Source organism: Paroedura picta, chromosome 5 (assembly GCF_049243985.1).
Source record: "Paroedura picta isolate Pp20150507F chromosome 5, Ppicta_v3.0, whole genome shotgun sequence".
Lineage (NCBI taxonomy): Eukaryota > Metazoa > Chordata > Lepidosauria > Squamata > Gekkonidae > Paroedura > Paroedura picta.
Window position 1 is genome coordinate 29,413,968 of NC_135373.1, and position 26,099 is coordinate 29,440,066.

General features: G+C 45.8%; 2 protein-coding genes and 1 long non-coding RNA gene across 3 annotated transcripts in view; 1 reads left to right on the forward strand and 2 right to left on the reverse strand.

The window, feature by feature from the left end:
* The window catches only part of FNDC8 (fibronectin type III domain containing 8), a 50,616-nt gene extending 49,214 nt beyond the window's left edge, over positions 1–1,402 (reverse strand). The window contains exon 1 of the mRNA XM_077336983.1: positions 1,242–1,402. The gene's annotated coding sequence lies outside the window, so the exon portion shown is untranslated. The remainder of the gene's footprint in view (positions 1–1,241) is intronic.
* On the forward strand, positions 937–7,778 carry LOC143837321 (uncharacterized). Its single transcript, XR_013230955.1, has 3 exons — positions 937–1,130; positions 3,542–3,722; positions 4,053–7,778. It is a non-coding gene; the product is annotated as an uncharacterized LOC143837321 (long non-coding RNA).
* A 23-nt stretch (positions 7,779–7,801) lies between these two features.
* On the reverse strand, positions 7,802–24,258 carry LOC143837320 (sulfotransferase 2B1-like). The gene is made up of 8 exons (XM_077336988.1): positions 24,064–24,258; positions 23,601–23,700; positions 21,877–22,022; positions 19,228–19,436; positions 15,629–15,755; positions 13,320–13,414; positions 11,710–11,890; positions 7,802–9,826 (listed from the first exon to the last, which is right to left on the reverse strand). Exons 3-8 carry the CDS (start codon positions 22,013–22,015, stop codon positions 9,717–9,719), a joined length of 861 nt encoding a protein of 286 aa, XP_077193103.1. The 5' UTR covers positions 22,016–22,022; positions 23,601–23,700; positions 24,064–24,258; the 3' UTR covers positions 7,802–9,716.
* Positions 24,259–26,099: the final 1,841 nt, after the last annotated feature.

The window sequence follows — 26,099 nt, forward strand, 5'->3', positions numbered from 1 at the left end:
CCTTATTATCAAGGTTTCCTGGACTTACAGATGATCATCTAATTAACATCTTGCTTGCAGATAAAGATAATTCTGTTTCTTACATGGTGGCAAAGTTTTGCTATACTGCCAGCAGAGTGCAGAAATCTTTGGCTACTGTTGACGCTGAATGACCTGACTGTCAAAATGCTGTATTCATGTTTTGTGCCTTGTCAACTCCCTGATGCCAAATGTCCTGTTAATGTATATCTGTAGATACTTTGATGCTGGTCAATGACCGTAATAAATAAAACAAACAAACAAACTCGAAAGCTCACGCCCTGAATAAATCTTTGTTGGTCTTAAAGGTGCTACTGGACTCTGATTTTATTGTGCTACTTCAGACCAACACGGATACCCATTTGTATCTAATTTATAAATTGATTATTAGCTTTAAACTATGTGAAGAATGGTGAATGTTTTTCACAGTCTGAGTAGTTCAGCAGTGGAATGGGCTGCCGAAGGAGATGGTGCGCTTCCCCTCCCTGGCGGGGCATATTCCAGGGGTAGTCAAACTGCGGCCCTCCAGATGTCCATGGACTACAATTCCCATGAGCCCCTGCTGGCAGGGGCTCATGGGAATTGTATTCCATGGACATCTGGAGGGCTGCAGTTTGACTACCCCTGAATCATCCCTTCATCCAGGGATACTGATCATGGTCTTCTGGAAATCAGTTGCAATATCAGGAGATCTCCAGTTCTAACCTGAAGAGTGCTGGCACGCGAAAGCTCACGCCTTGAATAAATCATTGTTGGTCTTAAAGGTGCTTTAACAATTCCAGGGGCATTTCTACACATTGGAAAAAACAGCCTCCGGCCATTCCTCTCCTCCTGGCTCTTTCCCTTCCCTCTGCCGCCTTCTCGTGCTTCGGGGCTCGGCATGCCTGCTTGAAAAGGCGGAAGAGAGGAAGGCGCTGTGCTTGTGACTCTTGTGACTCTCCTCCGCCTGTCCGTCAAGCCAGGCAGCCCACCCCCTTTCTCCCTGCTGGAACAGGCCGCGATGCAAGCTATTTTTAAGTGAAACTTCTCGCCCCCTTTTTTAAAAAGCCCCCGGATTACTTCGGAAGGCAGACAAGGGGAGGCTCGGACAAGACCCTGGCATCCGCGGAAGGGTGAGGGGGACAGGGCTGGGGGGTGAGATGGGAAGGGAAGACCGCCTTGCCGAGGGGGTTGCGGGGCTGGGGATGGTGCTTTGGGGAAGCAGCTGCTTTGTGTCTGCTTACCCGGAGGCGAGATCTCCCACGTCCGGTCCAAGCCCAAACGAGAGGCTCTTCCAGCTGCAGCTGCAATTTAGACCCAGGGATTTCAAATAGTCTCTTTCTCTTTCTGTCTCGGGCAGGCAGGCTTCGCCCCTTCCTATCAGCCGTTCCTTCTTTAACTCTTGCTGGGCTAAACGTCACCCGACGGTATGGTTTTGTAAGGGGAAACTCGGGGGCTCCGCTTTCCTGCCCGATGCCTTGCCCTTGGGAGGAGGGGGGAGGGTGGGTCTGGTCTGGCTTCCGAGTACACGTGGATTAGGATGTCAACACGTGTTTGTGGACAGTTCCCTCTGTGCACTATGCAGGACATAAGCGAATCGGCCCCTTGCGAGATTTTGGGGTTGCACGGCCGATTCGCTTATGTCCTGCATAGTGCAGGGGGTTGGACTAGATGACCCAGGAGGTCCCTTCCAACTCTGTGATTCTATGATTCTATGACTGGGATGTCTGGGGCTGCCCATGGGTTCTGTCTTGTCTGATCCAAGCGTCTTGGTGACCCCCCCTTGATCCAATAAAATCGGAGTCCAGTAGCACCTTTAAGACCAACAAAGATTTATTCAAGGCGTGAGCTTTCGAGTGCAAGCACCCTTCATCAGCCTTTGTTGGTCTTAAAGGTGCCCCTGGACTCTGATTTTATTGTGCTTCTTCAGACCAACACAGCTCCCCGTCGGAATCTATCCTCTTGATCCCTTATACTTTACCCAGATCATGAGAAAAGCTTAGCAGGGGAGGGGCAGAAAGAATATAAGAGAAATCTGGCAACAGGCAAGGGAGAAAAAAAAAAAAGACTTGTTGAACCTGGCTGTTTACAGGGCTTTTCCAGCGGAAGGGAGGGCAATCATAAGGCTGGGTTAGAACTTCTCTCATTCAGAGGCTCAGGAGACTCCCCCGTATTGTTTACCACAATGGCAGAAGGCAGCATTGCTCAGCAGTCAGTTGTGGGGAAGGAGGGGTAGTCAAACTGCGGCCCTCCAGATGTCCATGGACTACAATTCCCAGGAGCCCCTGCCAGCGAATAAAGGCATTCACTGGCAGGGGCTTCTGGGAATTGTAGTCCACGGACATCTGGAGGGCCGCAGTTTGACTACCCTGTGCAGAGGAGCAAGGCTGAATGAAGGGAGACAAGATGTCTCTGTTTTGGAGAGTAGCCTTCAGAATTTTCTTGGGCTATAACCTACTTCTCTTCCTCCAATCCCCCTCTTGTCTGTCAGAACGTAAAACTCCCATCTAGCATGAGTTTCAGCTTGAAAACCCCCTTTTTTTGTTCTTGAACGGGACAGATCTGATTCCTTTAGGGACTCAGTATAATGATCCACTGAAGTAGTAGAGAAAAGCGGCATGTAAGAACCAACTCTTCTTCTTCAGTGATATCAGGGCTCTCTCAGCCTCACCCACCTCACAGGGTGTCTGTGATTCTCACACTATGTGGGAACACTATAGTGGGGGTGGGGAAATGGGATTTTAGGCAGCTGGGTTGCTAACCTCCATGTGTGGGCCGGGAGTTTGAAGGAAGGAAGGAAGGAAGGAAGGAAGGAAGGAAGGAAGGAAGGAAGGAAGGAAGAAAGAAAGAAAGAAAGAAAGAAAGAAAGAAAGAAAGAAAGAAAGAAAGAAAGAAAGAAAGAAAGAAAGAAAGAAAGAAAGAAAGAAAGAAAGAAAGAAAGAAAGAAAGAAAGAAAGAAAGAAAGAAAGAAAGAAAGAAAGAAAGAAAAGGGGAAAGTGGGGGGAAGGAGGCATTGTGTGTGTGTGTGAAAGAGAGAGAGAGAGAAAGAGAGGGGGTGGGAGACCGTGGAGGGGAAGGAAAGCTGCATATCTCAGAACTTAAAGGCGGAGGGCAGAGGCAAAAGGTGGGCTTTTCGTGGGAGGGAGCTTTTTGTCTATTGTGTTCCATGGAAGCTAGGTCCACAGTCATTTCCCACCCATACAGTAAAAAAGCCCCATGTACAAAAAGGCCAACCAAGAATATATAATGTATAACATACAAGCAGCATAAATTATTATTAAACACCATATCACTTCATTAAATAATTATCTTTTTATAGAAAAAATTATACAATTATACAAATTATTCAATTATACAATTATACACAACATCTAAATATGAATGACAAAAAAACCCAGCAAAGACACCCACTATTCACCATTACAAGGAATTACATAACACATCTGTCACAGACATATTTTTATCACATAATGAGTCCCCCTGAGTGGCCATTTGAATTCCTTTCCTCTTCACAACATGGGTTCTCTGCTTGGGTTGTCTCCAGGACCTGCGAGGCTGCGTGGAAAGGATCTGCCACTTCCTTGGGAAGAAACTGACTGGGCAGCAAATTGATTCTGTGGTGGAAAACGCCTCCTTCCAGAAGATGAAGGACAACAAGATGACCAATGGCTCTCTGCTTCCAGACTCCTTTATGGATAAAAAGAAAGGGCAGATGTTGAAGAAAGGTAAGCGACGAAAGCCTTTATGGCTGTGACTCAGTGGCAGCGCATCAGTTTTGCACATAGAAGGTCCCAGGTTCAATCCCCAAGACAGGCAGAATGTACCAGGCCACTGCAGGCCCCATCCCGCTGGCCCTCTGTTCGTTTGCTTTCTACAATAAGGACATTCTTTTCCCACAATGAGTCTGCTTATTGGAATCTTGACAGGGACTTGACAGTTTCATGTACTGTGTGGATGCAAAAATGCCCATGAGGCAGAGGGCTAAGAAACTCCATTGCCGCTACCACCGCATGCAAAAATTCCACCTATTGCTGATCCCTGTTGTGTTGTTTTAGGTATCTGTGAGGACTGGAAGAATCACCTGACGCCGAAGCAAGAAGAACATTTTAACCATGTTTATCGGGAGAAGATGCAGGATATGAGTATGGCCTTCACATGGGATTGAAGGAAGCCCAATTGCTCGACCCACCTTAAAATTATATATTTCTTTAATTGGCACATGCCCCCACTTTACCTTCCAATGGGGACCAAAAGCAACTTCTGTGGATCTCCTCTCCTCCATTTTATCTTCACAACAGCCCTGCGAGATAGGCTGAGCTGAGAGCCAGCTTCCATGGCCAATGCAGGAAAAACACTTTGCCCGTGCTTGTCAGAGCGTATACTTGGACAGCGGCGATATTAATGGGCTTGGCGTTCATTCGAATTGTCAGGATACAATCATTGATTGTCAAAAAACTTTCCACTGCCTGCAATGAAAGCCACACCATTTCTCCTGAATAGTAGATGGTAAAATCCTCAGATTGAAAGAAACCATTATCTTTCATTTGGGAAAAATACAGAGATTTACATCGTCTACATCAGTGGTCCCCAACCTTTTCATCACCGGGGACCACTCAATGCCGGGGGCCACTCACCGGGGACCACTCAATGCCTTTTACTGAGGCCCGTTGGGGGGGGGGGTAGTTTACTCCTCTACTCTCAACCACTGCCCTAAAACTCTCTGATCGCTATGGTAATGTTTAAACATCCCTTCAAAATAAGATACAGACACGCCACAACAATGAAGTGTGTTGTAAAGGGCTGGGGGGATGAAGTAAAGGGCCGGGGGGGGAGAAGGCGTCCTTCGGGGCTCACCTCCAATTAGTCGAAGGACCACATGTGGTCCGCAGCCCACAGGTTGGGGATCACTAGTCTACATCACTTTTGAAATCGTCTATTGAGACGTACTTTGATAAAGGACAAAAAATCAGGCTGGGCTGCTTTAGGTATAAGGAGATCCTGACAGCTACAGGGGGAAAAAATCCCATTTAATCTTCATCAAAGGGAGTATTGATATGAATTGGTTGGAATATCAAGTTATCTCCAGGTTTAAGTCTGAGTTCCAATTGCAATCTGGGTCAGTTCTAACTGACTTTGAAAAGATATTATTTCAGACAAAGCTGCATTTACAGGGTCAATTGTACAAACTCTTATTAAAGTATGACACTGAGGAAGTTAAACATTGTATGGTGAAATGGATGATGACCTTGAATCGTACTATTCCTTTAGAGGAGCGGGAACTATTATGGAACAAAACTGAAACTCGAAATGTCAGCTGTGAAGAGAAAATGGGTATGTTTTACAGATGGTACGTGACTCCTAAGCTGTTTGGAGTAAAATTTTTGGAAACTTTGATATAAAATGCTGGAAATGTAGGGAAAAGGTTGGTTCCTTTTATCATATGTGTTGGACATGTAAAAAAATGCAAAAATTCTGGCAAAATTTCATGATATTTTAGAAGGAATGTTGAAAGCTAGATTTCCATTTTGTTCCAAATTTATGTTACTGAGTGTGTTACCAGTTAGTGTTCCTTAAAAAGCTGGTGATTTCTTATTCCTTGCAACGACAGCAGCACGACTGGTTGTGGCTAGGATGTGGAAACACCCGGTCACATCCAAAGTCGTGGATTAGCTTGAGAAATTGGGAGAGTTGGCCAGAATGGCAAAGCTTAGAAGCCTAATGAACAATCGCTCTGCAGATGAATTTCAGGAACTCTGGAGCTATAGAGAATAGAATGTTTAAGTATTATGTGTAATTAGCAACAGCTGTGGGGTGCAGAAAGGCAGTAATGAGTCAGCAATTACAAAAAAACAGTGGAAATTAGGGTTGTGCATGGTGGCATCCGAATCGGCCATTCCAGGCTGACACAGCCAGTGCCATGCTACTGGGTCGGGGGGGGGAGGCGCTGGCTGCGTTGGCATGGAACAGCCGATTTCGATGTCGCTGCGCACAACCCTAGTGGAAATCCAACAGGTTATCCAACCCTCTAGGTTCCATACTCCCAACTTTTAAAATAGCATGGGTTCCCTTCTGTTGCAGTAAAAAAATAACATCCAGCCTCTTTTTCCAACTTCTTAAAACATAGAATTGCAATTTTTCCCATTTATGATTTTTAATAAGGCAATGTTCCACAATAGGAGCAGATGGAACTCAAGGTGAGATTTATGTTCACTCAGGCATGTTCTTATGACACAAGTGTTCTTGCCAACGTAAATCAAGGAACAACATAAATAAAATTAAATATAGAACACAAGAACTGGCACAATTGGAAAAACTCCTTATGTTTTAAGGTAACATTGCAGGTAGAAAGATAGCTCTCAGAACCTTCAGTAAAACTGCAGCAAAAGGAGCACAATCCAGATTTAAAGTGTCCCTGTGGCACGTGGGACTGTTTTGCAACTCTATAGTGGTCTGTTCTAGACAATAAGCATTAATTAAACATTTCTAGGGGGAGAGAGTTGGTCAATGCTGGGTAGATTCCATTCAGAGTGGTTCTCGCTTTTGGTTTTCAGGTAAGGAAGCCAGCAGTTTCCTTGGTGTCATTTCATGTTTTCAACCATAAGCCTTGCAGAACAACTTTGTCTTACAGGTTCTCTAGAATTACTTAAGATATCGGAGGGCTCTAATGTTACTAGGCAAAGTGTTCTGCCGGGTTTGGACCTTTTCGGGCCTGGCCCAGGCCCTGGCTGAGGCCAGGTTTTCTTCCCTGAGGCCAAGGACTCTGATTGTATATGTCAAAGGGGTATGAACATTTGACTACTTTTAACCCCCCTTTGGGATAATTTGAGTATATCGTGATGCCGTTCGGGTTGTCCAGCACTCTCGGGGTGTTCATGAATTTAATTAATGAAGTACTGCACAATCTACTCTACAAAGGGGTTCTGGTTTAAATAGATGACATTTGACTATGAGTCAATGGATGAGCACGTGGCGTTGGTGCAGAAAGTCTTGAGAAGACTGAGGGAGAATTATGTATACGCCAAACTCCAAGTGTGAGTTTCATAAGGAAAGTATAGATTTTCTGGGCTACCGCATTTCACCACAAGGGCTGAGCATGGACCCCAATAAAGTCAAAGACATCTTGGGCTGGGAAGAGCCATACGCCCCAAAACAGTTGCAAAGTTGCTTGGAGTTTGCCAACTTCTCCAGAACTTTCATCCCGAATTTTGCTAGGGTGGTGCTCCCCCTCACAAACTTGTTGAAAACTGGGAGGGGGGGGAGGCCAAGGTGGCAAAGCCAAGTAACCCACTGCTGTGGACAGAGAAGTACTAGCAAGGTTTTGATGAACTCTTCAACTTGGAGCCGGTGGTCCAGCACGTAGACCTGGGAAAGCCTTTTACCTTGCAAGTAGATTCTAGCAACATAGCAATGGGGGCTGTGATCCTACAGAAGGGGGAGGATGGGAATTTACACCCCTTAGCATGGTCAGTGTTTGCAATGTGAAAACGAAAATAATATGATGGGTTTTGCACCTTGAAAATGATGCCATGTTAAGAATTAAAAAATAAGATGTCATTTTTGACAGTCTTCCTGTGAGTTTTCTGTGCTGCATAATACACTCTGGCGTGTTTCCTATCTTGGTGTTATCAACCATTTCAGGGAGGGAGATTTATAGGAAGGAAATGGTGCCAGGAGTAACACTAGAATGCTTTATGTCTCCATTAGATGGTATCATCTTCTCTAGCTCTGCTGAATAGGCAAAACTGCTGCAGGTTCTTTCCAGGTTTTGAGTGACAGGACAACCAATCATGCACACAGGTGTCAATAACTGTTAAAATATTATGTTTTATTAAAGTGCAATTCTGATTATTAAAGTGCAATTCTCCAACAAGTCACCATCAAGTAAAAGTACATAAAACATTTACTGCTGCTTATTTATGTTGTTGAGATAGCCCCTTTCTCCTCAATGGAGACCCAGACCAGCTGACCTTCTCCACTCTTCCTTTTTATCCTCACAACAACCCTGTCAGGTAGACTCAACTGGGGGAGGTAGGAGTGGACCAAGGTGATCCAGCAAGCTTTCATGGTTGAGCAGAGATTCAAACCTGGAGCTCCCAGATCTTATTTGGAAATGCTAACCATTATACCATGCTGTCTCCCCATTGTCTCCTGTTAGCTCATCAGTGTGAATTCAGGATGCCAGCTGAAGCTACCAGATGACCAAAGGGGTGCAGAAAATTTCATGGTGAAGTCTAAGGTTGCCAATCTCCATGTGGGGTCTTGAGTGACAACTAATCTCCAGAATACAGAGACCAGTTTCACTGGAGGGAATGGAAGGTTTGGAGGGAGGACTTCGTGACCTCACTCCTGTACTGAGCTCCCTCCCCAGGCTTCGTCCCCGAATGTCCAGAAATCTAACCAGAATTGGAAACTTTATGATTGACACATTCCACAGTCAGATTTAACTGACTCAGTGTCCATGATCAGTTTCAGCTGAGTGGTCAGTCGTAGGCTAGGAGGGCCTGAAGACCTCCCAGAATCACAGCTGGTCTCCAGACTACAGCTACATGTCCTCCTGGAGAAAGTGGCTTCTTTGGAGGGACCATGGCTCCATGGTAGAGCTATTGTATACTCTTGACAAAAGAATGGCTTGCTCCTTCTATCTGGGATGGTCACCCTCTTCCACCGAGCATGCAGTTTTGGGAGAGATGCACATGGAGAGGTGAGGGAGGTGTGGACACCCGCTTAGCCAGCTAGATCAGCTGAATCAACCTTGACAATGGGTGACAGAAGTCACAGCCCTCACATGTCCATGGTGGAGCATCTGCTTGGAATGCAAGTGGTCCCAGGTTCAAAGCCTCAGCCTGAGACCCTGGAGGTCTGCTGCCAGGCTGAGCAGGCAATGCTACTTCAATGGACCTGGTGTCTGATTCAGCATAAGGCAGCTTCTTGTGCTCCTGTGATTCTAGAGCATTATGCCATTCCTCAAATCTAACCTTCCCCAGGCTCCACCACCAAACCACAAGGAATTCCCTAGCCCAGAGCTGGAAATCCATTGTCTCCCAGCCCCAAACTCCTCCCAGACAGCTTCCAGTGTCTCTAGCCAAGTACAAGAGTCATCACTGCCCACTTCCTCTTTTTTTGGCTAACATATCCATTTCTTCAATGGTGGTTGGAGGCCCTTTGGCACACAGAGAACAGAATTTGACTCCCTCTGGAATGCAGTCGAAGCAAGGTTCCACCTTTACTTGTGTGCATGTGGTCAGTCTGTTCTCATTTTGGGAAGTGCTGATGGGATTGGCTGATCAAGCAAAGCACGCCATGGAGAACTGAGGGGTACTGGGTGAGCAGAACAGATAAGTTCACCTGCAAACCCCCCCCCCCAAACTGTTGAGAAAAAAAGAGGGAAGCTACCAGCTCCATGCAAGAACTACAGAACCGGAGTGGTGTATTCGTTAAGAGTTTCTGGCTAGAATCTGGGATGTGCAGGTTCAAATCTCCCGGGGTGCCTTGGAAACCTGCTGGGTGGCCTTGGGCCAATCATTCTCAGCCTATATTATCACACAGGATTTCTGGGAAGACAAAAGGAGGAGAGAACAACAGAAGCTGCTTTTGGTCCCCACTGGAAGGAAAGGTGGAGGTATACATGAATTTAAAGAATAAAAATAAATTTAAGACAGGTAGCCATGTTGCTCTGCAGGACGAGATTCTCTCTGTGGGGAGGAGCAATTGGACTTTCTTCAATCCCATGGAAAGGTCATGTTCACATCCTGCATCTTCTCCCGATAAACACAGTCAAACTTTTCTGCCTCCTTCGATGTAATGTGATTCTTCCAGTCCTCACAGATCCCTGAAAAGACACAACAGAGACTAGTAGTAACAGAAATTTTTGTGTGAGGTGGTGGTGGAGTTTCATGGCTATTTTCTTCTTGGTGTCAGGTTGCTTCGGGGGCCCAGAAGACACAGTCTTTGACTTGGTGCAAAAGATAGGTTTATTCTAAAGCAAGAAAGTGAATTCGATATATACTTTGTCAGAACTGGGGTTCAGGGAATTGAACACAGCATGCAACCCTTTCTACTCCCATCCCCACCCGTGAGAACCCAAATAACGTGGGAAGTTTCAAAAGGAAAACAAGTCAGGCAGCTGACAGATAACAGGGGAGCCCAAGGACATGTCCAAAGGCAGGAAAGATGGATTGGGGGGTAGGGGAAGGGTGCAAATGGGGAAAGGAAAGGAGGAAGCAATACATTTTCTAGAGTTCATATACATATCTAATAGCAATAAACCAAACAGCATAGGTATGTTGATGAAAAAGAACAGATATTCCAAATAGTTTGTGACCATATCCAGACTCAGGAATCTCCAGGCGAGAACTGGAGATTTCAAAGCTCTTACACTCCAACACATCAATGAATCCCAACAAGATTTACAACACCAAAGCAGTTCTCCAAAGGAAGGCAAGGCAAGGCATCAGTCGGGTACTCTTCAAAGACCAACAGTGGTAATCTTACGCAGAATAAGGTGAGGGGTAGGTGGGTGGAAAGATACACATTGGAACCACAACAGTGTCACTGACAGAACCAAACTGGTTCTGACACGTGGGCACTTTTGTACCAGCACAGTACGTAAAAATGAGTTTCCCTCCAGGTATCAGATGCCCATTCAGTGAAATGCTATATCTTCTGTAAGAATATACAAAAATACAGAATTTTGCCCAGGATTTCCTGTTAGTAGAGTGGGAGTTATGTTGGTGCAAAAATGTTACACTGACAAAATGCCAATCAGTTGGGGAAAATTGGTATAAAATGTTTTACAGATGGTATGTTACCCCAAAAATGTATCAGTAGGATGTCTAAACAGACAGATGAGAAATGTTGGAGGTGCCAAGAAACAATTGGTTCATTCTTTCATATGTGGTGGTTACATAATAAACAATTTTTGGATAAAGATACATGGACCACCACATATGAACATAAAACTTTTAAAGTTTCCATTACATGTTAAGTATATGTTAAGTATTATTCCACCAAATCTACCTAAGCAGTTGAATGAATATTTTTTAATGGATATATACATCATAGAATCATGGAAGGGGCCATACAGACCATCGAGTCCAACCCCCTGCTCAATGAAGGATCAGCCTAAAGGATCCAGGATAAGTATCTGTCTAGCTGCTGCTTGAAAACTCCCAGAGAGGGGGAGATCCTCACCTCCTTAGGCAGCCCATCCCACTGCTGAACTGGACTCATAGAATCCTAGACTGGGAAGGGGCCATCCATGCCATCTCGTCCTGCTCAATGCAGGATCAGCCTCAAGCATCCAGGATAAGGATCTGTCTAGATGCTGCTTGAAGACCTTCAGTAAGGGGGAGCTCCCCACCTCCTTAGGCAGCCCATCCCACTGCTGAAGTACTCTGTGAACCCCCCCCCCAATATCTAACTGGTATCATTCAACATGTAGTTTAAACCCATTACTGCGGGTCCCATCCTCTGCCACCAACAGGAACCTTTCCCTGCCCTCTTCTAACTCCGGCAATAGTGCATATTTATAGGAGAAAAAAATATCAATCTTAGCTTTCTCTAAACCTGGTCTATCGCAGTCATGCGATTCTTATCTTGGTAAGCAAGGGGCTGGACTAGATGGGCTATAAGTCCCCTTCCAACACTATGATTCTAAGTGCTGGACCCATTCCTGAGTATGAGATACACGTCCTACCTGGTCCAGTCTCTTACCTTTCCTCAACATGTGAACTTCCTTTTTATCTTTAAAAAAGTCTGGAAGCTGAGTGCCGTTGGTCATCTTGTTGTCCTTCATCTTCTGGAAGGAGGCGTTTTCCACCACAGAGTCGATTTGCTGCCCAGTCAGCTCCTTCCCAAGAAAGCGGCAGATCCTTTCCACACAGCCTCGTAAGTCCTGGAGACAACCCAAGTAGAGAACCCATGTTGTGAAGAGGAAAGGAATTCAAATGGCCACTCAGTCAATGAGAGTCACTGGATGGCCTTTGACCCCCTTGTTCACTCACTCTCAGCCTCACCTGCCTCAGAGGAAGCTGTTGGGAGAATAAAAGGGAGGACAAGAGCTCTTGAACTCCACAGAGGAAAGGGGGATTAAAATACGTGAGAGGGACCATGGCTGTGGGATCCATGTGGGCAAGAAACATGGAGAGAGCATGGATGGAGGTCACTGCGATCCATCTGGTGAGCTCCATAGAGTGTTTTGAAATAGAGCAAATGTTATCCTCCCCTGGACTGTTCAAAGTTGGGAGAATTTGGGGGGTGGGGATTATGCCAAGGTTAGGGCTTGCCCATTCTCATTGGAAGTTTGGGGAGGGTTGGAGGATTTTATTCCATGGAATCCACCCTCCACAACTGCCATTCAGGGGAACTGATTTCTGTGGTCAGCAGATCAGCTGTGTTTCCTGGAGAACTTTGGGTCCTCCCTGGAGGATGAGAACTCCAGCTTCTTCTTCTCTGTGCAGCAGGGTTGCATTCAGAATGGGAACCCACCACTGATGGGAAAGGCAGAACTTCAGCCCTGGCCTCGCCAGCTCTGGAGAACATTTCACCCAAGACCTTCCTGTCAGTCAGCCACTCCTAGGAAGATTCCTGATATAGGAACGGAATGCCAGACTCCCAGCTAGAGTCCATGAAGAAGTTCTTTTCCAACAGAAGATATTTTGCACATGCTTAGGGATTGGGGGGGGGGGAGTCATTGTGATCTTGAAAACAATTCTTCTCTAGGGCAAAAGAGCACTTCATATTAAGCACGCCAAACCCCAGGTTAGAAGTCCAAGAAGAATTCCTATTGATCCAATTGCATTGAAACCACAAAGAAAAAGAATCAACAAGGGCTGTATAATAAAATTCTTTAAAGTCTCTTGGCTATTTTGTTGTGGTACATTCAATTGCCAAAACGCCAAAACGAGGCTGCAGACAATATAAATTCATTTTCAATTATCTTCTTCGGTGGCATATCTATATTATGCTTATATAGATGCACCACTGAGGAAGACAATTGAAAATGAGTGTATATTGTCCAGAACCTCATTTTGGCATTTGAGTTGGCAACTGAATCTACTACTACAATAAAATAGACAAGATGGCTTAAAGAATTTGAATTTTATTTTGCAGAAATGTATTCGGTTCTTTTTCTTCATGGTTTCAGCCCCCAGGTGAGACCTGGAGAAAATGGCTGCTTTGGGGGTGGGCACTATGGAATTAACCCTAACTGAGGTTCCCCTCCTCCCCAAACCTTCCCCTCCTTAGGCCCAACCTTCAAATCTTCAGGAGCCAAAGCAAAGGGAACTAAAGACATGTGAGTTTCACCAAGGGAGAAACCTTACCTGCTTCAGCTCTTCATACGTGATGAAAAAGAAGTTGGGTCTGTCTTTCAGCTTCATCCACCCCTTCACATGGTCAAACCAGGAACCATAGGCCACTGAGGGAGCAAAGCAGAGGCAAATGGAGGAAGGACCAGTTATGAAGGAATATGGTGGTCAGAAGGGAACCATCAGTCTCCTCTATCTGTCCTCAGTGTCTGACACGATCACCCTCAGGCCTCCTTGTACTCATTCCATGCATGTTTTATTAGTTTCCTCTTGGAGGAATCTAGGGCTGATTCTGCACTTACTTTGTTTATTCCATTGTCAATCCTGTTGAATTCAGATTACTCTCCCTCCACCCATTGAAACAGAAAAGTGTTAGGGTAGTTCAGAAGTGGTGGTGGGGGAACCCAAGCACAGCCTCTTTCTTGCTTTTCTTGAAGGGGGGGGGGAGGAGAGGAGCCAAGCAGAGCGGGAGCCTCTTTCTTTTCTTGGAGGGGGGGGGGAGAGGAATGAAGAAGGCAGAGGAGGGAGAAAAAAATCCAAGACCACCAGAAGTTGAGAGAAATTAGGGGCTTCTCCTTTAAGGCAAGTTTGTCACATGGGCAGCTTTGGCCAATCAGGGAATCTCTACCACGGAGCAGAGCCCAGATTCAAAACAGCCTGCTTTCTCAATCCGATTCTTAAAATATTGAGGGTTAAAAGCAATCTAAGATATCTGCTTGTTGCAGAAGGAAAATTTAAATCGCCAAAATCAAAACAGAAATCTCATTCTGTGTAGACGGCAGGGACTGAATCGACCTGGAATTGGAATAAAAGCTTCGTGCAGTTTACACCCAGGACCAAACTAAAGCAGATTAACTCATGGTGTATTTATTCCCTCACATGGACTCCTGTAGGGGTTATCTTTCAGCAACAGCTGAGTTAGGTTTACCAAGGCCATGATTTCTCCTGGACTTGTATCTGATCCCCAGAGAACAAAGATTAGTTTCCACAAAGGAAATGACTGATTTGGAGGGTGGATTTTTCAACATTATGACCTACTGAAGTTCCCTTCTACTCCAAAACCATGCCATCTCCACATCCTGCCCCCCCCCCCCATCCCAACAACTCCATGGAACTTTACAGCTTAGAGGTGGAAACTCTAGAAACCTGGTAAAGTAGCACTGCCAACCGCAAGATGTGGTCTGGGGTTCTGCCAGATTTACAACTACTGTGATCAGTTTCCCTGAAGGAAATGCCAACTTCATGTTGGGAAATTCCAGGAGATTTGATGGTGTAGCCTGAAGAAGAAGGACCTCAACAGGATATAATGTCACAGGGGTCCCCCTCCAAAGCAGTCCTTTTCTCCAGGGGAACTGATTTCTATAGTCTGGAAATCTAACTCCAGAAGATCTCCAGGCCTCACCTGGAGGTTGGAATACTGAACAAAGCATGGCCTCAGCTTCCATGTTGCCCTTCCCCTTGACAAGCTCTGCCAGAGCCTGAAGCACTCCACAGAGAATCCATGGGTCTTGCTTACAGGATTCTGGTGAGGAGAATGCAAGTAAAAACCCAGCGCAGTGTAGTGGTTAGCAGGGTCGGCTTCTAATCTGACAAGCAGGGTTTGATTCCCTGCTCCTCCTCCACATGTAGCCAGCTGGGTGACCTTGGGCTCCTCACAGCCCTGATAGAGCTGTCCCAACTGGGCAGTAATATCGTGGCTCTCTCAGCCTCACCTCCCTCACAGGGTGTCTGTTGTGGAGACAGGAAAGGGAAGGCAAAATAAGCCACTTTGAGGCTCCTTCGGGTAGAGAAAAGCAGCATATAAGAACCAACTCTTCTTCTTCTTCAGCAATATCAGGGCTCTCTCAGCCTCACCTCCCTCACAGGGTGTCTGTTGTGGGGAGAGGAAGGCAAGGCGATTGTAAGCCACTTTTGCGACTCCTGTAGGAAGTAAAAAGTGGGGTATAAAAACCAAGTCTTCTTCATGAGCATTTGCAACTGATGGCTGGCAACTAATGGGAGGAGACATGTGAACAGGAGGAAACGGCACCACAATGGGAGTACAACATTACTTCTGGTGAATGCCAGAAGTGACATCACATCTCCAGTATAAGGTCAAGGTGACACTCTTAAGATTTGGGCAAAACCCCATTATAATTTTGCTCAAATCCTTGACTGTCACCTCATCGTCACGCCAGTGATGTGACATCTCTTTCTGTCCTACTGGAGAATCTCAGTTAGCATACTGTGCTTGTGTGGAAGGTATGCCCTGTTACAACATGTCAGGACATGTCAGGACATTTACATGTCATGGAGAAAGTCTGCTGGTTTGCCCGGTTCCTTACCATTTCCCTTCAAGAATACCTCCAAGAACTCTTCCAGGGTTCCATGGTTGTCTACTGCTTTCATTGTCTTGGTAAGCTGGTAGAGCGAGACGGCCACATCTTTGGGATTGCGGAGGACATAGATCACCTGTGGGGCAGGGGAGGGAGGGGCATTTAAAGAAGACATCTCCTTTCCCCCACTATATCAGATCTCATGCAAATATTCCACAGAGCAACTAGCTGTTTGATTATGGTGCTTAGGTAACATTTGCTTCGGCCAGTGGTTCTCAACCTTCCTAATGCCGCGACCCTTTAATACAGTTCTTCACGTTGTGGTGACCCCCAACCATAACATTATGCCAGGGTTCTTTCACATAAATTAAACTGAAACTGACCAATGGCGTGAAGATTCATTGTTCATGATTGTAGATAAATCGGCTTTCTTCTGGGGTTTCTCAGTTCTGCCTCTTGTCCCACCATGCCGATCTCACTCTTTTCCACTGCCCCAGACAGACGAACACTCTATCTCGATCTACCCTGCAAGGCTGTTGCATGGATGCCCCCCCCCGGGCCAAGCACCATAATGTAACAGCTAGTTGCTCTGGTATACCTAAAGAAACATTATTGAAATACATGACTGGGTTTTTCTCCTGTTTGCCCAGCCCAGCTGTCTACTCATATTTTCCCCTAAATATGGCCATATAAATCTTCTAACCTTCTATGGAAGACTCTGGCCAACCTCTTGAAATTTCTGTCCCTGTCCCATGAAACTCAACATGTTTCCCTCATGCAGGAGTTTTTACTTTTGAAAAGCACATGTTTAAAAAATGCACCATCTTATACTTTTGATTTTTAAAAAACTTTTTCAAAAGTAAAAGAAAATTAATTCATATTCCTGCTTGGGGAACAAAAATCTCGAGATCCACAGCCGGACTCAAACTCATAAAGTTAAGGTTGTAAGACAAGCACCTTACTAACTGAGCCACTGCCACTCTGTTGAAGTTCATTGCCTGTGAATAGTAATCACAACATTTACTGCTGGTTTTTTAAAGAATGACATAATGTGCCTCCAGACAAGTTAGATCTCATGATGTGTCCAAAGTAAGCGAGCTTTAGCTGTAATATCTTCCCTTCTAATGACATAGTTGGTCATATATGCTGCTTTTCCCTTTGGCTGCCCATGGTATTTGCAGCATTCGTCTCCAATACCGTGATTTGAAAGCACCTATTCTCCTCCTGTCTTCCTTCTTCAGGGTCCAGATTTCGCATCCATTTGAGAATGGGTGATCCAAATGAAGTAAATAATTGTCAATAAATGTTTACTTGATCATGCCCTGTGCTTTAATAAAACATATTTGAACAAATGTTGACTCCTCAACACCTGTGTGCCTGGTTGATTGTCCTGTCACTCAAATCTTGAAAAGAACCTGCAGCAGTTTTGCCTATTCAGCAGAGCTAGAGCCAGCATCACGGAAGAAGGTGCAATCTCATGGAGACACAAAGTGTTCTGGTGTTGGTACGCTTCCCTGGCACCATTTTCCCCACTTTAAATCTCCTTCCCTGAACTGATTGGTAGCACCAAGATAGGTAACACTCCAAGATGTGGGGAGGAGGAGAGTAACTGGCTATCGGGATGTGTCCCAGTGAGGCTCCGCCTCCTGCTTGGCTTCAATCGGTGGTGTCTGTGCCAAAGGCAACAAAATGTGTCCTAAACACTCTGGTGACCAGGAGTCTACATCCAACATGCTCTGAGACATCAGGGTCTGCTCTGCTGCTCTCCAACCTTAGTAAATGACTGTTTGAATTAATGTGGTCTGAGCTCCATATAAAGAAGAAAGGGGTTCCTGTGGTTTTGACCAAGGTGAGCCCTCAAGTTGTCCCATTGGTTCTGGTCCGTCCCTCCAAAGCAAGAGAGAACAACTCTGCTCCATCCTCTATATGGCAGCCTTTGAAATTGGTTATCAAATCTCCTCTCCGTTGTCTCCTCTCTATGCTAAACAGACCAAGCTCCCCCAACCATTCTTCATACGTCTTGGTCTCCAAACCCCTCACCATCTTTGTTGCCCTCCTCTGGAAACGCTCTAGTTTGTCTACATCCCTCTTCAATTGTAGTGCCCAAAAGTGAACACAGTACTCAAAGTGAAGCCCAACCAGAGCAGAGTAAAGCAGTAGTATCATCTCCTGTGATCTGGACACAATACTACGTTTGATACAACCCAAAATCCCACTTGCCTTTTTAGCCACCAAGTCACACTGGTGACATGTTCAATGTATGGTCTACTAAGACTTCTAGACCCTTTTTGTACATACCACTGCCAAGACAAGTCTCCCCAATTCTTATATTAGTATATATGACTATTCCTACCTAAATGCAAAACTTTACATTTGTCCCTATTGAATTTCATTTTCAGTTTAGACCAGTTATTGAGCCTATCAAGATCATAATGTATTCTGATTCTATATTCTGTTGTGTTTGCTACCCCTCCCAGTTTAGTATCATCTGCAAATTAAATAAGTGACCCCTGTAATCCCTCATCCAAATCCTTAACACTTAGTGGCTCTTATATATATTTGCACAGAGCCATGGTGGGCGGAGCATGTCCAGAGTCCATTTCCGACTGGACACTCTTCTCAGGGCAGTCAGGACATGGCCAGCAAAACTGGGTGCTCCCTGGTTGGGCTGGCCCCTGGCCATGCCGGCCCTTCTTGGGGCCAACAGGAGCCCTGGCTGGGACTTGAGCCAGGGCTTCTGTTCACCCTGAGAATGGCCACCGTGGCTTTTCTCAGCAGCACTGAGGCTTCCCGGGGTGGGGAGCCTGGCGAATCTAATTTCTGATGTCTGTTATTTCAATGGGCTTTCCCAAATCTGTCTGCTTCACACCTCCTGAATCCTGTTGTTGTTGTTGTTATGTGCGAAGTCGTGTCCGACCCATCGCGACCCCATGGACAATGATCCTCCAGGCCTTCCTGTCCTCTACCATTCCCCGGAGTCCATTTAAGTTTGCACCTACTGCTTCAGTGACTCCATCCATCCACCTCATTCTCTGTCGTCCCCTTCTTCTTTTGCCCTCGATCTCTCCCAGCATTAGGCTCTTCTCCAGGGAGTCCTTCCTTCTCATGAGGTGGCCAAAATATTTGAGTTTCATCTTCAGGATCTGGCCTTCTAAAGAGCAGTCAGGGCTGATCTCCTCTAGGACTGACTGGTTTGTTCGCCTTGCAGTCCAAGGGACTCGCAAGAGTCTTCTCCAGCACCAGAGTTCAAAAGCCTCAATTCTTTGACGCTCGGCCTTCCTTATGGTCCAACTTTCGCAGCCATACATTGCAACTGGGAAGACCATAGCCTTGACTAAACGCACTTTTGTTGGCAGGGTGATGTCTCTGCTTTTTAGGATGCTTTTTAGATTTGCCATAGCTTTCCTCCCCAGGAGCAAGCGTCTTTTAATTTCTTTGCTGCAGTCCCCATCTGCAGTGATCTTGGAGCCCAGGAAAATAAAATCTGTCACTATCTCCATTTCTTCCCCTTCTATTTGCCAGGAATTGAGAGGGCCGGATGCCATGATCTTTGTTTTCTTGATGTTGACCTGAATCCTGTATTTGAGTACAAATGGCTGTTTTCTTACCTTGGCCTTGGACTGAAGAAATGACTTGGGGAACAGCTGGGAGGGCATGTGGGTAGCCAGGAGCCTGGGGGGAGGATATTTCAAGGCAATTTTCAGGCCAGGACTAGACTCAATCCAGGGTGACCGCTCCATTAGTGGTGTAGTAAGTACCCATGTGGGGTCCCCATCTCGTCGGATTAAGGCCAGCGTCTCCAACATCCAGTGGGTACCTAGGAGCAAGGAAGGGGTGTGTGTGTTCTTTGGCTTTCTTTGTTCCACAATCAACACCACCCTCCCTCTCTTGTACCACCTTGCAATTGTTTCCTACTTCTGCAAAATCACTGAATTACACAATCTTACAAAATTGTGAACTAAGTGGTGGTGAATATTTATTTATTTAACTACTTATCTCCTGCTAGCCAGATCTCATCAGAACTAGGAAATGAAGCATGGTTTGCATGAGGAACTCCAATTACTCCCAATAAGCAGACTTTGCTTGGAAAATCTCTTTATTGATAGAATAATGGTTGGGTCATCACTGGGTATTTGCTAAGACTGAGGAGTCCCTTTGCCCACAGCCCCTCCTAGCACCAAACAGTTTGGGCAGAAAGACTCCTTGTTGATGAAAGTGACTGACTGGAGGACTGTAGACTGGGTTTTTGGATTGTTAGGTGGATAGAAAGATTCAATAGCATCTGCTGGGGTCCCAAGAAACCCCTCCCCATGATCTCAACCAAAACCAACCTACCTACAGGATCATGGTTAGAAAGTTAACACTGGCAAATGTTGCAGTTCTTGCTGTCTTCAGTGATGGAATCCACGGTTATTGTTGTTTCTGATGTTTCTGATGTTATGAATTGTGCTGTATTATACCTACGTTTTGGGTAAACTGCCCTGAGCCTCAGGGGAGGCTGGTTTAGAAGTATAAGAAATAAAATAAGTAATAAATAGGGAACTTGCGAGAAATGTGCACCCAAAGACTGGTTGTCAGTGGTACTTCATCAGAGTGGAGGGAGGTGAGCAGTGGGGTCCCACAGGGTTCAGTCCTGGGCCCGGTTCTTTTCAACATTTTTATCAATGATCTGGATGAGGGGGTGGAGGGACAAATTGGGAGGGGTAGCGAACATGCCAGAAGATGGAGATAGAGTTCAACGAGATCTCAACATGCTGGGAGAGGTTCCTGTTGACAGCAGAAGATAGGACGCGCAGCAAAGGTTTTAAACTACATGGAGAACGATAGTGGCTAGATCAAGCAGCACACTCGATGTTTTACCATCTTCGCCCAGAGAGGCTACTAGCGCCCTACCTGTCCTCAGAACACCTGGCCATAGTGATTCATGCTACTAATGCCCTACCTGTCCTCAGAACACCTGGCCATGGTGATCCATGCTACTAGCGCCCTACCTGTCCTCAGAACACCTGGCCATAGTGATCCATGCTACTAATGCCCTACCTGTCCTCAGAACACCTGGCCATGGTGATCCATGCTACTAGCACCCTACCTGTCCTCAGAACACCTGGCCATAGCGATCCATGCTACTAATGCCCTACCTGTCCTCAGAACACCTGGCCATGGTGATCCATGCTACTAGCGCCCTACCTGTCCTCAGAACACCTGGCCATAGTGATCCATGCTACTAGCGCCCTACCTGTCCTCAGAACACCTGGCCATGGTGATCCATGGATGATCATCTCCAGATTGGATTTCTGTAACTTGCTCTACGTGGACGTTCCCTTGTCCTTGACCCAGAAATTGCAGAAAGTGCAAAATGCGGCTGCTAGGGTCCTCATTGGAACACCTTGGAGGGCTCCCATCCAGCCTGTGCTGAGGCAGCTGCATTGGTTGCCAGTTGCAGCCCGGATCAAGTTCAAGATTTTGGTTCTGACATTTAAGGCCCTTTGTGGTCTGGGACTCACATATCTGAAGGACCACCAGCCGCCTTATGATCCCTGCAGGGCTTTACGCTCTGTGGGTACAAACTTGTTGGTGGTTCCTGACTCACAGGAAATTCACCTGGCTTTGACCAGTGCCAGGGCCTTTTCCCACCAGGTCTTTGGATCCTTCCTTTCACACTGCACACCACCTGTATTATGAGAATCAGCATCTCCTAATGTTATGCCCCTCTGAGATGCTGGGGAAGGAGGGGAGTGGATGGGAAAGAACTTGGGATTTTTATAGATTGTTTCATTGCCAGAGTGGGCTTTTGGGTTTATATGTAAATGGGATTTTTAAAATCGTTTATTGTAACCTGCCGTGAGATGCTGTGCAATAGAGGTGGGTAATAATTTTAAATAATAATATCACGTAAAAATTCACAGTCAGAGACCTTTTCTGCACGTGGGATTTCTCGCAGCTCATTGCTTGCTTGGCCACAGGGCTAATTCCCGTTTCCTGATGACGTTGGCCTGGTTCCAGAGCTGGTGTGATTCTGGCCTTCAGATACCCCAAGGAAATGTGGCGAAATCAGCATTCCCCTTTTTGCAGCAGGACTCAACGAGCTGCAATTTGCAGCAGGGCCATCAGGAAGCGAAAACACGGGCCATCACTTTCCCTACCCTCGTAAGCACCCCGCCTCCCCGCAGCATCACTTCCACTCCCTCGCTTGATAGACAGTTGTTTGTTCATGCAATTTCCATTTCTGGTCTATTTTCATTCATGTTTTCTCCTACCTGACCTGGGGTAAGTGACAGCAATGACATCGTCATCGAGCATTTGAAATTCGTTATCCACGTAGCTGATATCTTCCTCTGTGTAATAGGCCCTGGGGAAAGGGATTCCCTTATAGGTAAAATTTGTTGCCGAAGCCATTGGAAATCTGCACACACAGAGAGAGAGAGATAAAGAAAGAGGGCAGAGTGTGGGGCTTTTCATTTTAGAAAAGAGGCAACAAAGGGAGGGCAGGATAGAGGCTCATAAAACTGTGCATGAAGTAGAGAGAGTCGACAAAGGTAACTCTTTCTCCTCTCCCAAAACAACAGAAATCAAGAAGAAGAGGAAGAGTTAGTTCTTATATGCCGCTTTTCTCTACCAGGGCTTATTCTGCACCTACTTTGTTTATTCCATTGTGGATCCTGCTGAATCCAGATCGATTTGAACTCAGTTCTTCTCCCCCCCCCCCATTGAAACAGAAAAGTGCTCTGCACTTGGTTAGGGAAGCTCAGAAGGGGAGGGGGAGCCAAGTGCAGCCGGAGCCTCTTTCTTTCTTTTCTTGAACAAGGGGGGGGGGGGGGAGGATTGGAGATAGCAGAGGAGGGAGAAAAAAACCAAGAGGCAAATCTCTACTGAGAGAAATTTAGGCTCCTGGAGATTCTGCTGAGAAAGGTTAGGGCTTCCTCTTTAAGCTGGAAACCAGGAAATGACACACTGGCTGATCATAGCTTTTCAACATTGTTCTAAGAAATTGAATATATTAAAATGCGTTGTGTGGTTCTGACAACATGCTGAAGGTTCCGAATCCTCCTATTGGTGGAACCTCCCCCACTCAGGGCCAATTGCTTCTCTAGGCTCAAAAGTCACCTCCCCACCCCCTTCCTTCAATCCTACTGTTTAGGAAGTTTCTAACAGCAACTGATCGGATGCATTTCCAAGAGCAATGCAGGGTCTGTGGGTGTGGGCGTGCATTCCTTTTGAGGGGGGGAAAGCTTTCCCCATATGCCTAATGGTTGGATGACAGGGCGACCACAGAAAAACCCCTTCTCACTTACAATTCTGCTGTGGTTGGCCTCACTGCTGGAGGGAAGACACAGCCAAGCCATATGTGTCTTTTCTCCACAATAATCTGAACATTTGGGGCTCTCAACAGTTAGAAAATCAGCCTAGAATCTTGAATGAAATACCCACCGTGTCCTGGATGATGTTGACACAAACACACACTCCCAGCATAACTTACCTCACAGGGTTGTTGTGAGGATGAAATAAAGAAGGAGAAGCTGACACAGGCCATTTTTGGGGGGTGGGTCCCAATTTAGGGGAAAAGGCAGTGTAGAATGAAGTACACAAATTAAAAGTGTAGTGATAAATAAATAAATAAATAAAAGTAAATTAAAAAAAGGACAAATCAGTCTCATAAGCACAGCTGTTTCTCTTCAAAGTAAAGCACATACTGGCTTGCGTACAATTGCTTTGGATCGGGCATTTCCTGGAATATCCTACAGAAGCTGAAAAACAGCAAGATCCTACCTCAGTTGATTGTCAAACTGAGCTCCTACAGTAACTGGATCTGTCCATTTCAAAAAATGAAACGGATTTTCAAGTTGAAACTCATGTTAGATGGGAATTTTACATTCTGGATAATAAGAAACAGGGGTTTTGGTGGGAGTGGAAGTTGCATTTGCCATGTTATATCCCAGAGCAGATTCTTAAGGTTACTCTCTGGGACAGATTTCCCACTCACCTCAGACTCCAGGCTGTCTCTCTGTCTCGTCCGATCTTCCCTCCTTCCCTTTGCGTGGACCTTAGACCTTAGCTGAGCCGAATCTTTGCCCCGTTTCCCCCTGGCCAGAAACATAAGTACACACACACACCTGATACTTTATCAGAGCCAACCAGTTTGTTCAGTTAACTTTGTTGTGCAAAGTTAAACATCAAACAACACTATGCCAATATTTCAAAGACCTGCTTATTTGCTTTTTTAAAAAAAAAACTGTGTAGCCCTTTAAACCAGCCTTTTCCAATCTTTTGGCCCTGGTGTCAGATCTTATTCTTCAGGCTTTGACTAACCCTGAAAATCATGCCAGATGGCCACGCCTCTCTGCCACACCCCCAGGTGCCACATGTTTACAGTGCTTATGGAATCCCTAATAAAACAAAATGCTTCTTAAATAAGAAGTTAGTTTCATTTTTTCTGTGTGCACTACCTTGCTGTACAGTGCCCTTCCTTCCGCCCGGAGGGTACACCTCTTTCTTCTCTTCTTTTGCAGGTTTCCGCCCACTTTCTTCCAGCACTGGTCTCAGTATTCAGGTAAGTAGGTTGTTTGATCACCGTCTTTGCCTACACCATACAACTGCCACACCTTTCCCTCCCGTCCTCTCCACCCCCGTGCTTCCTCCTCACCGCCCTTCTATCCCCCTGTGTAGTCAACTCCCCCTCTATAAAGCCCACGCCCCCTTCAGCCTTCAGCCCTTGCTACCGGTCCCGGGCGTTGCCCATCTCCGGCTTCCACTACAATCGGCTGCAAACTCGCCTCCGACTCCTTCCCTCGGCCTTCGCACTCTCAGCCGCGCCCTCCCTCTAGGCGGGAGTCCCCTCTCCAAGCCCCTTTGAGCCGGATCACGCTCCGCTACTTGATTAGGTCCCGTCTGGAGCCCTCCGTCCACCTTCGGCCCCGATAATCCCCTGTTGAATCGGCACAAGTCCGGGCGCGTCGTTTAATGAATCATCCCTGCCTGCTCCACTCGTATTCGCCTTCTCATGCTTGTCTCGTCTCTCTTCACAGCGTTGACTCCGGGATGTCGCAGAGCCGTCGCCCGCCGTCTCTCCCACCTCCTAAAGGCCTCGCCCGGACACTTGCATGAGAAAATGAGGAAGCATTCGGAAAGCTCACCATGCAAAGCAGCAATGCTCCTCAGGGGAAATACTCTGTGATTTGGAGATCACTTGTAACTTTGGGAGATCTCCCAGGGTTTAAATCAGGGGTAGTCAAACTGTGGCCCTCCAGATGTCCATGGACTACAATTCCCAAGAGCCCCCTGCCAGCGAATGCTGGCAGGGGGCTCATGGGAATTGTAGTCCATGGACATCTGGAGGGCCGCAGTTTGACTACCCCTGGTTTAAATAATGGATTAGAACCGGCATGTTTTGTATAATCAACAACTTTTGGTGATTCATTTTCCCTTTCTTTTGCACTGTTTATTTTTTAAATTATACAATAGAACAGACCAAAAAAAAAGATTATAAGAAAAAGAACAAAAAATTATATATATAAATAAATATATATAAAAATTATATATATTATATATCTTCTAACCATTACATTACTTGGTAAATAATGTTTCGTTATTATTTTACTTCACCCCTAACCAGTTTAAATCTCAGCTCTCAAATCTGAATTCTCAAATCGTTATCAGCAGTTCTCCTCAGGGGAAATGCTTTGCGTGATTTGGAAGTCACTTGTAACTTTGGGCGATCTCCCAGGGTTTAAATTACGGATTAGAACTGTCATGCTTAATCAACAATTTTTGGTGATTCATTTCCCCTGAATCAGAGAGGCGGGCAAATGTTGTCCCCATCTTCAAGAAGGGGAACAAGGAGAATCTGGGCAACTACCAACCCATCAGCTTGACATTAATAGCAGGCAAAATTTTAGAACAAATCACCCGTCAGTCCTTGAGCAGGAGCAGTGGGCTGCAATTATTAAGAATCAGCATGGCTTTCTCAAGAACAAGTCATGTCAGACTTTTTTTGAGAAAGTTTCTACCTTGCTAGATCAGGGGAATGCTGTGGACATAGTTTACTTTGATTTCAGTAAGGCTTTTTTATAAGGTTACACATGATATTCTTATTGACAAGTTGGTAAAATGTGGTATGGATCCTATTACTGTTTGGTGGATTGAGAACAGATCGCACCCAAAGGGTGCTTGTAAATGGTTCATCATCTTCTTGGAGAGCAGTGACAAATGGAGTACCTCGAGGCTCTGTCCTGGGCCCTGTGTTGTTCAGCATATTCATAAATGATATGGATGTAGGAATAGAGGGGGTGCTTATTAAATTTGCAGATGACCCTAAACTGGGAGGGGTAGCAAACACACCAAAAGGCAGAATCAGAATTCAGGATGGTCTTGACAGGCTAGAAAACTGGGCTAAAATGACTGGTCGCTGACCGAAATAAATGTATTTGATCTGGGCTAAAATGAATTTCAGCAATGATAAATGTAACGTTCCTCATTTTAGGTA